This window comes from Geotrypetes seraphini, chromosome 10, assembly GCF_902459505.1.
Source record: "Geotrypetes seraphini chromosome 10, aGeoSer1.1, whole genome shotgun sequence".
Taxonomy (NCBI): Eukaryota; Metazoa; Chordata; class Amphibia; order Gymnophiona; family Dermophiidae; genus Geotrypetes; species Geotrypetes seraphini.
Window position 1 is genome coordinate 52,983,981 of NC_047093.1, and position 15,322 is coordinate 52,999,302.

The window sequence follows — 15,322 nt, forward strand, 5'->3', positions numbered from 1 at the left end:
CACTGTAAAAGTGTTGGATGTGCATAAGGCTGTACCTGATCCCCTAATGACTGTGTCATGAGAGTCATGTGTAGCCCTAATCATGTTTTTTGCACGTTTTTCCAAGTCATCTAGGTTTTTTTTGTTTTGTTTTTTTTTTTGAAAAGTTGGCTATGCAATAGGAAGATTTTGTATTTCTGATTTCAGAGAATCCATAATACAGTAAAGATATTTAGTGTAATAGAATTGGTGAATAGCAGTTTTACCAGAGAGCATGGTGTTCTGAAACATGTGGTAACCCATCAATCCATGGTTTTCATATCCTTAGACAGTGGAGTGTTTGAAAGTCACGAGAGCTTTTGGCCTTTCTCATTGCCGATCGTACTAGTACAATAGAGTGATGCGAAAGTTGAGGTTTACCAAAACCCATAAGATCTTTCACCTTATATTTGTGTTCTAGGCTACATTTAGCCGGACGAGATGTATATGGGGTATTATATGAGTTTGATTTTCTAAGAGAACCTCATGTATGAGTAAGACTATAATCTCTTTAGATATTGGAAGATATTTTAAGATCTTTAGGTTTTATGCTTTAGGGTCCGACTTAGCTGACGTTGGAAGCTGCAATGTTTGAGCTATTTTTAATTTTAAAAAAGTGGAATAAGAGGGATTCTCTAGTTGAGATGTTCTTATAGGTTCTGGAGTTGAGGGATCTGACTGAAGACCAGGGGAATCCCTCATATGAGATGTAGGAGAACGCGATCTGGACTGTCTGGCAGAAGATCCATAAGACGCGTGGATAGCCGCTTCCATAGCCGCTTCCATAGATAAAGTGGTGGAAAGGGAACATGAACACTGTCTTTCCAAATGAGGTGGCATTAATATTTATTATGTTTATTAAGAATTTGATATACCGCTCCCGCATTTTACTGACCTAAGCGGTTTCCAATGTAACAATTGAATAATGAAAGGAACTCCATTGAAGATAGGAAAGATAGAGACAAGATAAGTACATCCCAAAAAGTATTCAGTGCCTTAAAAACAAAAATAAAATTATAAATGGCAGAACTTTTTGAGGTTACAAAGGTTGCTGAGCTGTCTGAACCAGATCTGGCTATTTTTCAACAGTTGTCATAGGAGCAGAAGTATTTCATAATTTATTGATTTTTGTCAGCCATGTCAAATATTAAACAAGCAAAATTGAAAAATACTGTGGTACCTTGGAATACTGTGGTACCTCGGAATCTGAACTTAATGGTTCCAGAACCCCGTTCCAGTTCCAAAACTTTAGAGTTCCAAGACAATTTTTCCCATTGAAAATAATAGAAACTGGATTAATCCGTTCCTTGGTCCCACAAATTCAGATTTTCAAATAAATTTAACAGTAAACACACTGGATTTATTTTGGGCTATGCAGGAACAATGCGCTGTGGCATAGACAGCAAGATCGGGCATCACAACTGGCCTGCATAGGCAGCAAGATCGGCAATGGCAACTGCAAGCGGTGCTCAGCCCAAAGCTTCCCTCTGACATGAACCGCCCAGGCGGAAACAGGAAGCTGCGTCAGAGGGGAAGCTTTGGGCTGAGCAATGCTTGCAGTTCCTGTACGTTTGGATTCCAAAGCAGCGTTTGGATTCCGGGGCAAAATTTAATTTAAAAAATAGTTTGGATTCCAAGTTGTTCGAGTTCTGGGGCGTTCAGATTCCGAGGTGCTACTGTAGTGGAAAAGTAATGATAGAGGCTGACTGAAAACTGACTGAGATGTGAACTGCATCATAAAAACTGAGCAAGGGTGAAGGGGGTACTATATATGCATCAGGTACAGTAGGCAGGAAGCCTGGAGCATGCGCAGAAAGCTCTTATAGATTTTTCTGCGCTTGGAACTGACTGAATTAGGATGCCATCAGGTGGCAACACCAACTTTGGGCCTGAATGAATCAGCTATCCAGGGAGAAGATCTGGAACTTTTTTATGGCGTTAAACTGGGATTTTCACAAGCTAAAACAGTAATAGCTTTTAGTGACAGGTAAATAGAAGAGTTTGGGCACTAAAGATGTCTGGCTTATTATATTATGTTCCAGACCATCAGGGGACTTGTTTGTGGGGTGGTGGGAGGGATCAGAAGAGGGGGCCTTGGTGTTGGAGGTAGTGTGGGGAGCCAGGTTTTGGGCAGTCAGGGGTATGGGGTGGTCCGGGTGGCCAAGGCAGGAGGGGAGTGGTCATCCCTCCTATTGATTTTTTTTTTTCAAGTTGATGGGGGCCATTGTCAGGAGGGTCCAGCTTTGTGTGTGTGGGGTATCTGGGTGGCCGAGGCAGGAGGGAGTGGGTATCCCTCCTGCCTCTTTTTATTTATTTATTTTTTTAGGTTGGTCTGGGGGGGAGGGCAGCACTACCTTTTTTAATGGGGACAAGTATTGTGCATGTGTAACACACGCACAACATCTGTGCCATTTAAAAAAAAAAAGAGAAGAAGAAAGTCTTCCTGCCCTGAACAGCTGAGTGGCAAGAGGCTGCTTCGCGGCTTTTCCAATGACTTATTGGGGTGGGATTACGGACGACTTCCATGAAACTAATTTGTGTTCAAAGTCGGTTGAACATCAATCACTGTTTTAAAATCGGACAATTAATCGTCCAACAACCCACACAGTCTTAACGACGATTTTTAGTGTTTCCGGGCATGTGATATGCAGCACAAAACCATTTTTTTAGTTGGCGAGGCCATACAAAATGATCTCTGGCTTCACCCTTAAGCTCTCTAATTACTATATTGGGCAATCCCCATTCTGCTGCCTGTAGGGCAAAATGAACCCTTACATAATTAGTTTGTGCTTTTTCTTTTGGTTGAAGAGTTAAGATTGATTTGAAAACAAATCTTTCATTGAATAGTAGCTGACTTGTTCCTGAATGTGGTATGGAAAGGTGTACTCTTTGCATGCACTTTTTTCAAAGGGAGGAAGTTATGTCTAGAAAGGTTAACCTTTGTATCTTCTGCCCACAGGTGTTTGTACAAGGGAGCCACCGTTTTATATCATTACTGAATTCATGACATATGGGAACTTGCTAGATTACCTGCGTGAATGCAATCGTCAGGAAGTGAATGCTGTGGTGCTTCTCTATATGGCCACGCAAATCTCATCAGCCATGGAATACCTAGAGAAAAAGAATTTCATCCACAGGTACTGCAGCTCCTTGAATTGTCATAGAAAACAGATCAGAAAACATTCATCTTAGTAGGAGACCTGGTCCAGTGGTTAGAATCGAAAAATCCTGAGGACACAGGTTTGCCATAAAAACAACTGTAATGTGTTCTCATAGTGAAGTCTGTTGTGTTTGTCCAATACTAAAATGCAAAAATGCTACATCTAGGCATTATTGTTTACAGATGTGTTTCAAACAAAAGATCAGTTTGAAGGTATATGGTGAAAACCATACCTGTAGCAGGGAGTCCAGTCTCCTTGTCTTCCGAGGTTGTCAGTATCAATGTATTGACAGCCTTTTCCCCAAACTGATCAGATTTTTGTTCTGGAGGAGCTTGCATTTAGAACTGAGCTTTACTTTCTGCCTCTTTTGTTATGTTAATCTCGCATTCTCTCGTTATGTGCAGACTTCAGACATTTATTTGTGCCATAAATATCTTTGTAGTGTGGAGCTGCTGCGTGCTGACCTTTAGCTGGGCTGCAATTGTCTGGCTGTATCACAATTTTCACTTCCAAAATGACCTCTTAGCAACCTGATGATGACAGGATTGCTGGTTTCCCTGATTACCTCGCACTTTGTCCCTGCTCTGGCCATTCCTCAGCTAGTGGCCACTGTAAGATCTATTTGGAAGTTGTTGGTAGGCAGTGCTATGGAAAAGAGTTTTGGTATTGAAGCCTGGCTGCTACTTATAAATTCTCTAAGTAGGACATGTAAGCAACTACCTGTCAAAATGATGACTTAATAGTTTAATGGATTGGCATAGTGTAGCTTTCTACACTGGCACCAGCATAAGAACATAAGCCGTGCCTCTGCTGGGTCAGACCTGAGGTCCATCATGCCCAGCAGTCCGCTCATGCAGTGGCCCATCAGGTCCAGGACCTGTATAGTAGCCCTCTATCTATACCCTTCTATACCCTTTTCCTTCAGAAAATTGTCCAATCCCTTCTTGAACTCCAATACCGTACCCTGTCCTATCACTCCCTCTGGAAGCACATTCCAGGTGTCCACCACCCGTTGGGTGAAGAAGAACTTCCTAGCATTAGTTCTGAATCTGTCCCCTTTTAATTTTTCCGAATGCTCTCTCATTCTTGTAGTTGTCAAAAGTTTGAAGAATCTGTCCCTCTCCACTTTCTCTATGCCCTTCGTGATCTTGTAAGCCTCTATCATATCCCCTCTAAGTCTCCGCTTCTCCAGCAAAAAAAGCCCCAGTCTCTCTAATCTTGCAGTGTATGAAAGGTTTTCCATACCTTTTATCATACGTGTCGCTCTCTTCTGAACCCTCTCGAGTATCGCCATATCCTTCTTTAGGTACGGCGACCAATATTGGATGCAGTACTCCAGATGCGGGCGCACCATCACCCGATACAATGGCAGGATAACTTCTTTCGTTCTGCTTGTAATATCTTTCTTGATTATTCCTAGCATTCTATTCGCTTTCTTAGCTGCTGCGCATTGTGCCGACTGCTTCATTGTCATGTCCACTATTATCCCCAAGACTCTTTCTTGGGAACTCTCACTCAATAACAGCCCTCCCATCGTGTAGCTGTATCTCGGGTTTCTGTTTCCTACGTGTAAGACTTTACATTTCTCTACATTGAACTTCATCTGCCATCTCGTCGCCCACTCCCCTAATTTGTTCAGGTCCCTTTGTAAATCTTCGCAGTCCTCTTTAGTCCTAGCCCCCTTGATGTCATCTGTGAATTTTATTACTTCGCTCTTCGCTGGATATCTTGGGAGAGATCAACCTAGCATGATACTGCTAACCTGATACCTCACACTATTTGCCCCAGACTAGTTGCTTCTCTTAGAAATGCAACACATATCCTACTGTTTTGAACACTGCTAACATTTTTTTAAAATAAAAAAAAAGTATTGATAAAGTACACATTTAATCAGAAACAAACATTAATGCATAAGATACTGTGCCCTAAATGAAGACAATCAATTGCATAATCATAACTGTCAATAATTGAGTTAGTTATTAGTGTTCAATATCGTAACTGCAATTTAAAAAAATAGTTACATATCATATATAGAGCACATTCAAATGTTGTAGATTACATTGGTAGGCAACCTTGTTAAACTGTTTATGGTTTCACCAGCTTGCTCATACTGACTGACTTTGTGTCTGCAGTTATGACCTGTGTTACTAGGTTGTTACTTCATTTCTCCTCCTATTCTTTCCTCAGGGACTTGGCTGCCAGGAACTGCCTAGTAGGAGAGAACCATTTAGTAAAAGTGGCAGATTTTGGTTTAAGTAGACTGATGACAGGAGACACATACACTGCCCACGCTGGAGCCAAATTCCCTATTAAATGGACAGCACCTGAAAGCCTGGCTTACAACAAGTTCTCAATCAAGTCTGATGTCTGGGGTAAGGATTTTCTTCTATACACTTTGCATGGTATGTGTACATTCAGCAACTTTTCTTCATGGTGCAGAATACACAGTGGTTGACTTGAAAAATCAAATCTTTCAGGCCATCCATCTACCTGTGCTATTGCAACAAACACTTTCCTGCTAGCCATTAATACTGGATGCCATTACCAAATTTCTTCTTTCTAGCTGTTCTAGTATTGATAACTGATGAGATCTGCAAAATCATTTAGGATCTCTCCTAGGAATTATTTGGGCTGGTAAAGGGCCTGGGATAACAATTATTATCCTAGGATAAGCAAGCAGCATATTCTCACATGTGGGTGACGTTATTCACGGAACCCAGTACGGACGGTGTCACTTTAAAAGTCTCGAGGACCGCCTATACTGCACATGCGCCGGTGTCTTCCTGCCCGATATTGGCTTGCAAGACCATCAGTTCTCAGTTTTCCATTGAGCTGAGAAGCTGTGTTTTGTAGTTTCTCTGCAAGCTTCAAACTTTTAGGGGGATTTGTTTTTGTCTTCCCGTTTCCTTTTTTCTTCATAATTATTTGTTTTATTTTTCTTTTATTGTGATTGAAAAATTTTCGTTTTTGTCCATTTTTTGTTTTTGGCCCTTTGAGAGCTCCTTTTCGCCTATTCTCAGGCTGGGAGCATCAAACCTTTTTCGACTTAATTACTCGACCTCCCTGGACCATTGAGTCCTTTGATCTTGCATCGGCGGTGTTTCCTTCAATGTCAAAATCACTGAGCAGCTTTAAGTAGTGCACTCAGTATAACCAGACTATCTCTGTCACTGATCCACACAACTGGATCTGTCATTCTGGCAGTTCAGTGGGGGAATTTTTGACCTCTCGATCTGACGGAGGCCTACTTGCATGTTCCAATTCGTGCCTCCCATCAGCGGTTCCTTCACTTTGCAGTCTTGGGATAGCACTATCAGTTTTGTGTGCTTCCTTTTGGACTGGCCATGGCTCGGTGGTCGTAGCGACAGCCTTGCGCAAGGAGCGGCATTCTGGTTCACCCCTATCTGGATGACTGGTTGATCTGAGCAAAGAAGTCCTTTCAGGAGAGTTCCCGAGTTACAGTTCGGGTTGTAGAGTTCCTGCAGGCCCTGGGATGGGTAGTCAACCTGTCCAAGAACCGGTTGGGTCCGTCTCAGCGCCTGGAGTACCTTGGGGTTCTTTTTGACACCAGCTTGGGGAAAGTCTTTCTGCCGGAAGCCCAAGTGGTCAAGTTGCAGTCGCAAATTCACCTTTTGATGGCTTCCCGGTGTCCTTGGGTGCAGGTTTTTCTCCAGGTCCTTGGGTGCAGGTTTCATCGATCTTGGGGTCGATGGTGGCTTCCCTGGATGTGGTTCTGTGGGTTCAGGCTCACATGTGCCTGCTTCAGCATGCTCTGCTTCAGCAGTGATTGCCCCAAGTGCACAATTTGGACTCTCTTGTTCTTTTTCGGGGGTTAGTTCATCACAATCTGTTGGTGGCTACAGTCTTCCAGTCCGGTACAGGGAGTGAGTCTGGATCAGCCCCAGTGGACAGTGCTTCTCACGGACGCCAGTCTCCTCAGTTGGGGAGCTCAGTGTCTCGGTCACTTGGCTCAGGGCAGCTGGTCTCCGGAGGAGGTGTCTTGGTCAATTAATGTTCTGGAGACCAGAGCCATCCAGCTGGCGTAGCTAGCGTTCCAGACGTTGTTGCCTGGCAAGTCTGTTTGGGTTCTCTTGGACAATGCCTCGGCATTGGCTTATGTCTTATCTCAGTTGTTGGGTCCTGTATCCCTAGTGGACTAGTTCCTTTAAGGCTTTATGTGGATGAAATTATTTTATGTGGATGATTTCAGTTTACCTATGGAACTTTGACACTTTCAAATAAAGTCCATTTAGGAACATCATCACTCCACAGAGCTTTTTTTGTTTTCTCTGGATTTTCTTCTTTGTGGATATTTTGGGGTCAATTCCTTTTGTTTTTTGCTTTAAGCTTGGGACTCGCCAAGTTGTGCCTGCATATCTCCTGCTAGTCTCTGGAGAAAGTAAAGTTGCTTACCTATAACAGGTGTTTTCCGTAGACAGCAAGGGAAATGCAGCCACACTTGCCTGCCCTTCATCCCCTCGTCTCATTCCTATTCCTTGCTAGAGACAAAACTGACAAGCTGAGGGGAGGGGCTGTAGGTATAGGGACACATGCCCAGTAAGCTCAAAAGCTTACCTAGCTAGGGGAGAGCACCAGCACTCAGGCTCAGTTAAAGGACTTCACCAACAAGTGGGCCTGCATTCCCCTGCTATCTGTGGAGGACACCTGCTACAAGTAAGCAACTTTGCTTTCAGTGTTGATTTGATGCATTCAGATTGTCATGTTTCCTGCTCTTAGATAAATATCCACAAAATACACCCTCAAAATGTTCAGGATAACGTCACTTAACTTAATTAAAATGGAGAAAAGACCTCAGTGTCTAATAGGGGCTATCCAAACAGCAACCCACATAGACAAGCTGGTTACAAATATCATTTGAAACCAGTAGACCCATCCTCGGTCAAAAAACTCCCAAAAAGTTGAAGACACAATTTCACAATTACTTTCAAAAAAATAACAGTCAGTTTCAAGTCTCTATTTCAAAATTTTCAATAAAGTCACTTATCTGAAAATTGCTGTCTTCTTAATGACTTCTCAATCCGTTAAACGTAATCCTGAGGCTTGGAAGCAGGAGAAAATCACTCCATCGGAGAAAAACTCAGAGATTTTCTCCTGCTTTCAAGCCTCAGGATTACGTTTAACGGATTGAGAAGTCATTAAGAAGACAGCAATTTTCAGATAAGTGACTTTATTGAAAATTTTGAAATAGAGACTTGAAACTGACTGTTATTTTTTTGAAAGTAATTGTGAAATTGCGTCTTCAACTTTTTTGGGAGTTTTTTGACCGAGGATGTGTCTACTGGTTTCAAGTGATATTTGTAACCAGCTTGTCTATGTGGGATGCTGTTTGGATATTTATATATTTGACATCCTTTCTTTGTTCTATTTATTTTTTTTCCTGCTCTTAGATGTCATAGAACATGGTTTTGAATTTTAGTCTTTTTTTTCTACATTTGTTTGTAAACTATGGCTTGTGAGTCTTGTCATAGTGTGGTTAAAGAAAGCAGGAGATTTTGCAGTCACTTTGTCACTGACTACCTTGCACTTGCTTTGTTTCAGCTTTTGGTGTCTTACTATGGGAAATTGCTACCTATGGTATGTCACCATATCCTGGCATTGACTTGTCACAGGTCTATGAGCTGCTGGAGAAGGACTATCGCATGGACAGGCCTGAGGGTTGCCCAGAGAAAGTGTATGAACTCATGAGAGCATGTAAGCCCAAATAGATAGTAAGTGCAATGTGGGCTTCAAAGATGCCACCTGCAAATTCTGACCTGATGGCTTGTCTTTCTTTTCCCTTCTTTCATTTAGGCTGGCAGTGGAATCCTTTGGACCGACCCTCTTTTGCTGAAATTCACCAGACTTTTGATGATATGTTTCAGGAGTCCAGCATATCAGATGGTAACTTCCAACTTCCTAAGGCAGATTATAGACACAGAGAACAGAGGCAGACTTAACAGGAGCTGATTTTTTTGTTGCGGAGGGGGGGGGGCAGTGGGCGATGGGCGGTGATGGAATATAATATAACTGCGGTGCTTTTTGTTGAAACCTCCCATATTGGTAGCTGTTTCCAGCAGTGGTGTGTTTACATCACCAATTCAAAATAGTTATTTAAAGCTTTAAAGGACTCTCAGTACTTTTACTATTGGGTCTCCTGAAGAAGAAAAATGAAACGGGGCCACGTTGGGACCCCAAACTTTTCATAAAGCTAAGTAATAGCATTATAAGTCACCTATTTCAAGTGATGTTTGCTTTCATGAAACATACAAACAAATAATGCCATCATTTTTGAAGTAGTTTTAAAAGACTGTGATATATTCTTTAAATTTCTCTGGCTTGGAGCGTGATCATTATTGAAAAAGCTGCAATGACTGGAAGGTAAACTCTGTACCCATACTGGGGAGGTATATACCAGAGGGTGCAAATATAAGAAATACCATCAACAACTGCTATCGTACCAAGCAGCCACATGGGGTAAAGAATTAGAAAAACTAATTGCACACACAAACAACTATGGAGAATTTAGGAAACACCTAAAAACCTACCTGTTCTTAAAATACCTAGATAACGAACCAGGACATCAACCCTTGTAACACCATCACAAACCTGATCTTGTAAACTGCTAACCCTAACCCCTAATCACCAACTACGATCACTCCATTCAATTCATGGAATATTTCTACTTCTCTGTAAGCAGCATGGCACTTCTTGGCCTTGCAGCCCACAAACTGTCGTTACTACTATTAATGTTGATACTATCAGATGTACACAGCAATACTCCTTAATTCGTTGTATGTACAGCTTCTATTTATTGTATTTACAGTTTCCCTTTATTGTTAACTGCCTAGAAGTCGCAAGATTGTTGGCGGTATATAAGAATAAAGTTATTATTATTATTATTATACCTTCCCTGAAGAGTTTCACGTCTCTGAGCAACTTCCAAATTTTTGATCAATCTCCATAGACAGGTTTTAAGTGAGGTCAGTTTACTTTTTGATACAAGCACTTTCTGACTTCCTTCTGTTTTCAATCGGAAGTTTCCCTGCAATTTCTTAAGGGTCTCCTGCTTTGGCAGTAAATCCCATTGGGCCACCAGCAGGGTTTTCCCTTGATTTTGTTTTAGCCTTATGCAAGGCTTATCTTCAGGCAGCCGGTGGTCCTGTTTCAGCCCCAAGGAACTCAGGTTTTGTGGGGGTTTTTTTTTGGGGGGGTGGGGTTCTCCCTCCGCATCCACCCCTGTTCGGCCCCCCCCCTCTGTGCTGGCTTCAATCGAGGATTTTTTGTTTGGGGAGCCATTTTCGGTTGAAGAGGACTTGGACCCCTTAGTGGACCTCCAGGATCGTCTTGGGTGGACAGATGCTACAGCTGGAGATTTCTCGGAACCACCAACTGGCAAGGATGCATCTGTGGTCCGCATTTTTCAGCGGGATGAGCTCCAGGAGCTTGCTGTTCAGGTTTCCTTGGTTTTGTGTTTCGAGGGGGACATAAAGGAGCCCCTGCATGAGGTGGACCCCTTGCTTCATGGGATCTGCTCAGCCTCTCGCTCTTTTCCTATGCATCAGGATATTCGGGATATGGTGCTGGCACAATGGAAGGCGTTGAAAACGCCTTTTCGTTTTGCACGGTATCCCATTCCAGAGGGAGTTAGGGATACCTTGAAGTCACCTGTGGTGTATGCGGTCGTTTCAGCCATCGCGAAACGGCATACGGTGCTGGTAGAGGGCGGCTCGGCTTTGTGGGACTGAGCAGCATGGGTTGGAGTCACTTCTTAAGCAGAGTTTTGATGTGACTGCCCTGGCGATCCAGCTGGTGATGTGTGGCAGTCTGGTGGCTTGGGCTTGTTTTTGTGGTCCAAGCAGGTCCTGATGACTGGTCCTTAGTGGATCAGGAGTTAGCCAAGATTGAGATGGGTGCTTCTTATCTCTCGGATGCCATGTATGATCTGTTGCGGGCTTCGGCCAAGTTCATGGCTCTCAGTGTGGCTGTGCTTTGTACCCTGTGGCTCCGGACTTGGTCGACGGACACGGCGTTGAAGGCGAATCTTAAGATATTTCCCTTTCTTTAGCACTCTCCAGACCAGTAGAGGTTAATCTTTATGAATGGGTATATATCCAATCATGACCAGCAGGTGGAGACTGAAAAACAAACTGTGAGATAGTACATAAAATATCCCCTTCTCTATTCTCATCATCTACTTCAGTCTCCAGCAGGTGTTGAGTGATCTGTACCCATCTCCCTTGGTAGGGCTGTTGGAATTTGTTTAGGGGGTTTCTAGTCCCTGTTTTTGGCCGGGTCTTGAGCGGGGTCCCTCTCCCCACTTCCTCCACCTCCCCACATGTTTTTAGAGGAGCCTCAGCAGTAAGCCTTGCCCCCTAAATCAAGCAAGGCATATTGCTTCGAGAGCCTGTGGAGTCTGTTCTGTAAAAAAAAAAAAAAATCCTGAGGTAGTGCCAGTCTGCAGGGTTGCTTCCCTGTCAGTTTACTGTATTTTACTGTATTTTTGCACTTACTGGCACTTTTCTTCTAGCTAGGTCACGTATGGAGCAATTGTGCTCTTCTCCGGGAAAGTGTGACACAATTTGGTCCAGCCGCGCCTGAACTCGGCGGTTTGGGCCGGTGTGGTCATGGAGCTCTGTCGGCAGCGGCTGCAGGCATCCAGAGCTCCCCGGCCTTAGTTCCTCGTGAGCCGGCTGAAGGCAGTGAGGCAGCCCGGTCTGCTCTCACTACCTCCAGAGGGATTCCCCGAACCGCCGACGGTAGGGGAAAAAAGATTCTCTCTCATATGATTTTTCAACAGCTGATGCCGGCTTGCCTGCTTTAGTGTCTGGGACAGTTTAGGTTTCCCAGCTGCTACAGGCCCTGGAAGGGTTATTTTTGGCGTGATCTTTGCCATTTTGACAGACAGTTCCCTCCATTTTGTCTGCAATCTCAGGTGACCTTCCCCCTAATTTGCAAACACAGGGGCAGGTTTCAGCGGGGACCCCTGCTGGGGCAGGGAGTCCCTGGGAACCCCCGGGGTTTTTATCCCCTGATTTTTCTTTCTTTGTGCAGACATTTGGGGGTCCCATACGCGCTCGGGAGGGTTTCGGGTTTGTTTTTTTCCCTCCGCACCCCCTGTGGTTTTGCCTCCCTCTTTTCATTTGGCGTCCCCTCTTCCTCCTCCCTCATCCAAGCACCCGCGGGGAGCTTGGATTGCGGATTGGTGGTGGGAGGATCGTTTTGGCGTGGATGGCTGCTTTGGCGGGCTTCCAGGATCCTCTAGAGCAGTGGTCTCAAACTCAAACCCTTAGTGGGGCCACATTTTGGATTTGTAGGTACTTGGAGGGCCGCAGAAAAAAATAGTTAATGTCTTATTAAAGAAATGACAACTTTGCATGAGGTAAAAAAACTCTTTATAGTTTATAAATCTTTCCTTTAACAGTTAAAGGAAAAATTTATAAACTATAAAGAGTTTTACCTTATGCAAAATTGTCATTAACTATTTTTTCTGCGGCCCTCCAAGTACCCTATTTTTTCTGCAGCCCTCACATTTAAAGTTTAATATCTTTCCTTTCTCAAAACTGACACATTTCAATCACTATATTGAAAATAAAATCATTTTCCCTACCTTTGTTGTCTGGTGACTTTATTTTTCTGTGCATTTAACTATGTTTCCAGGGACTTCTTGTCCTTTGACTGGTTTTCTCTCCGTCTTCACTTTCTGCCTTGCATCCAATCTTTGGCATTAACTTAATATTCAATTTTTCTGCTTTCTTTTCAAAATCTATGTTTCCATGTCTTACCTTCCCTTCTATCTCTCTCGTCTTCTGTCCCTATTTCCATAGTCTGACATCTCTTTCTTCCCTTTATCTCCCTCCCTCCTTCCTTCCTTTTCCCTGGTCTGGCATCTGTCTCCTTCCCTCCCCCAACTTTTTATTTCTTTCACCCTGCCCCCTTCTTTCTTTCTCTCTCTATCCATGCCCCCATTCTTTCTATAGGTCTGTCTTTCTCTCTCTCTCTGTGCCCCCTTTCTTTCTTTTTTTCCTTTCTCCATGCCCGCCCTTCCTCTCTCCATGCCCCTTTCTGTCTGTGTCCCGTTTCCCTTCTTTCTTTCTGTCTCTCTGTCCCCCCTTTCTTTCTTTATTTCTTCCTGCCCTCCCCCAAGCCACCACCATTGGGGAACAGGCCGCCACCGCCGCAATCGGGGAACAAGCTGCCGCCGCCACAATCTGGAAACAGGCTGCCACCGCCGCAATCGGGGAACAAGCTGCTGCCGCCGCAATCGGGGAACAGGCCAGTGCCGAGGTCTTAACTCTCCCTGCTTATCTTCCCCAGCGCGGGGCCAACCAATTCACGCCACCCGATGTCAATTCTAACGTCGGGGAGGAAGTTCCAGGCCAGCCAATCGCTGCCTAGCTGGCCCGGAAGTTCCTCCCCAATGTTAGAATTGGCGTCGGGTGGCGTGAATTGATTGGCCCCACGCTGGGGAAGATAAGCAGGGAGAGTTAAGACCTTGGGCGCTGGCCTGTTCCCCGATTGCGGTGGCTTGGGGGAGGGCAGTGGGAAGGGAAGCAGATTGGGGACCCCTGCTTTAGGCAAGGACAGATCGCGGGCCGCAAAATAGTCCCGGGGCGGCCACATGTGGCCCATGGGCCGCGTGTTTGAGACTGCTGCTCTAGAGGGGACGGCCACTGGCAGTGGAGCATCGGATTTCCCTTCTTCTGGCGCAGAGGCGTCCGTGGTGCGCTTTTATTCAGAGGGATGCACTTTTAGACCTGATTTTCCATGTCTTGGGGCTGCTTTTTTGAAGCTGCGCCACCGGAGACCCCGCGTAAAGGGGCCCCTCTACTTCAGGGGGGTCTGTGCTGTTTTCCTACTCTTTTCCTGTGCGTCAGGATTTTCAGGATATCGTGCTGGCGCAGTGGAATTCGGCGGGGGCGCCATTTCGATTGGCGCACGCCCTGGCTCGTTGGTATCCCATCCCGGAGGGGGATAGGGCTACCTTATTTTTGCTAATGGTGGACACAGTGGTCTCGGCAATTGCTAGGCGGCATACCGTGCCTGTTGCGGGCGGTTCTGCCCTTAGGGTCTCTGAGGAGCGTACATTAGAGACACTTCTTAAGCAGAATTTTGATGTCTCTGCCTTGGGGGTCCAGGCGGCTATTTTGTGGGGCTGGTGGCTCGCGCCGTGTTTCGGTGGTCTGAGCGTGTCCTGGATCGTGAGTCTGATGACTGGTCCTTGGTGGATCTGGAGGTGGCGAAGATTGAGATGGCTGCCCTTGTACCTCTCAGATGCTCTTTATGACTTGGTGTGGCCTGCGGCTAAGTCTGGGGCTTTTGGTGGCCGCGCGCACAGGCGCCGCATTCAAACCTTAATTTCCAAAAATTTCCCTTTCAGGGGTCGTTTTTGTTTGGAGAGGACTTAGATAAGTTGTTTCAGACTCTGACGGCCTCTAAGGTGCCCCATCTGCCTGAGGACCATGCCCGCTCAGCGTTTTGGGGTGGCGCTGCCTGGGGACGTCTGCGGGTCCTTCGCAAGTTTCGCCCTGGGCGTCGGGCTGCTTCTTTCAAGGCTTCCGGTTTTTTCCCCAGTGTCGGTTGGCTTGGCGCATGCAGTCCTTTCGGGGGGCCCATCGGGGGGCTGGGAATCCCCCCGCCGGTTCTCCCGCTGCCCGTCCTGTACGATGGCTCTTTGCCGGCGGCCCTTTGGTTCTGGTGGGTGCCCGGCTACACAACTTGTTTCCCAAGTGGGCCGATCAGTGAGTCCTGGGGGTGGTGCGGGACGGTTTTGCTCTGGAGTTTGCCGTTCTCTGCCGGATCATATCTAGTCTCTCCGTGTCAGGCAGCATGGGAGGCGCTAGCCCTTCACCAGACCCTTCAGCGCTTCCTATATCTCAAAGCGGATGTTCCAGTGTCCCCTCAGGAGTGCTGCACCGGCTGGTATGCCATTTCCTTTGTGGTGCCCTAGAAGGAGGGGACCTTTCGGCCCCTCCTCACTTTAAACAGGGATCAACAGGGCTCTCAGAATTCTCTCTTTTCGCATGGACACACTGCAGTCTGTCCTTCTAGCGGTTCAGCCAGAGGAGTTCCTGACTTCGGTCGCTCCAACGAAGGCCTACTTGCATTTTCCCTTTTGGTCCTATCACCAGCGCTTCCTTCGCTTT

At 45.4% G+C, this 15,322-nt stretch overlaps 1 protein-coding gene across 3 annotated transcripts in view; it reads left to right on the forward strand.

Moving 5' to 3' along the window:
• ABL1 (ABL proto-oncogene 1, non-receptor tyrosine kinase) overlaps positions 1 to 15,322 on the forward strand; it is a 172,740-nt gene that overhangs the window by 138,329 nt on the left and 19,089 nt on the right. For all 3 annotated transcript variants that reach the window (XM_033960528.1, XM_033960527.1, XM_033960529.1), the window contains 4 exons: positions 2,978 to 3,155; positions 5,367 to 5,551; positions 8,739 to 8,891; positions 8,991 to 9,080. In XM_033960528.1, the coding sequence (XP_033816419.1) occupies positions 2,978 to 3,155; positions 5,367 to 5,551; positions 8,739 to 8,891; positions 8,991 to 9,080 (606 nt within the window). The remainder of the gene's footprint in view (positions 1 to 2,977; positions 3,156 to 5,366; positions 5,552 to 8,738; positions 8,892 to 8,990; positions 9,081 to 15,322) is intronic.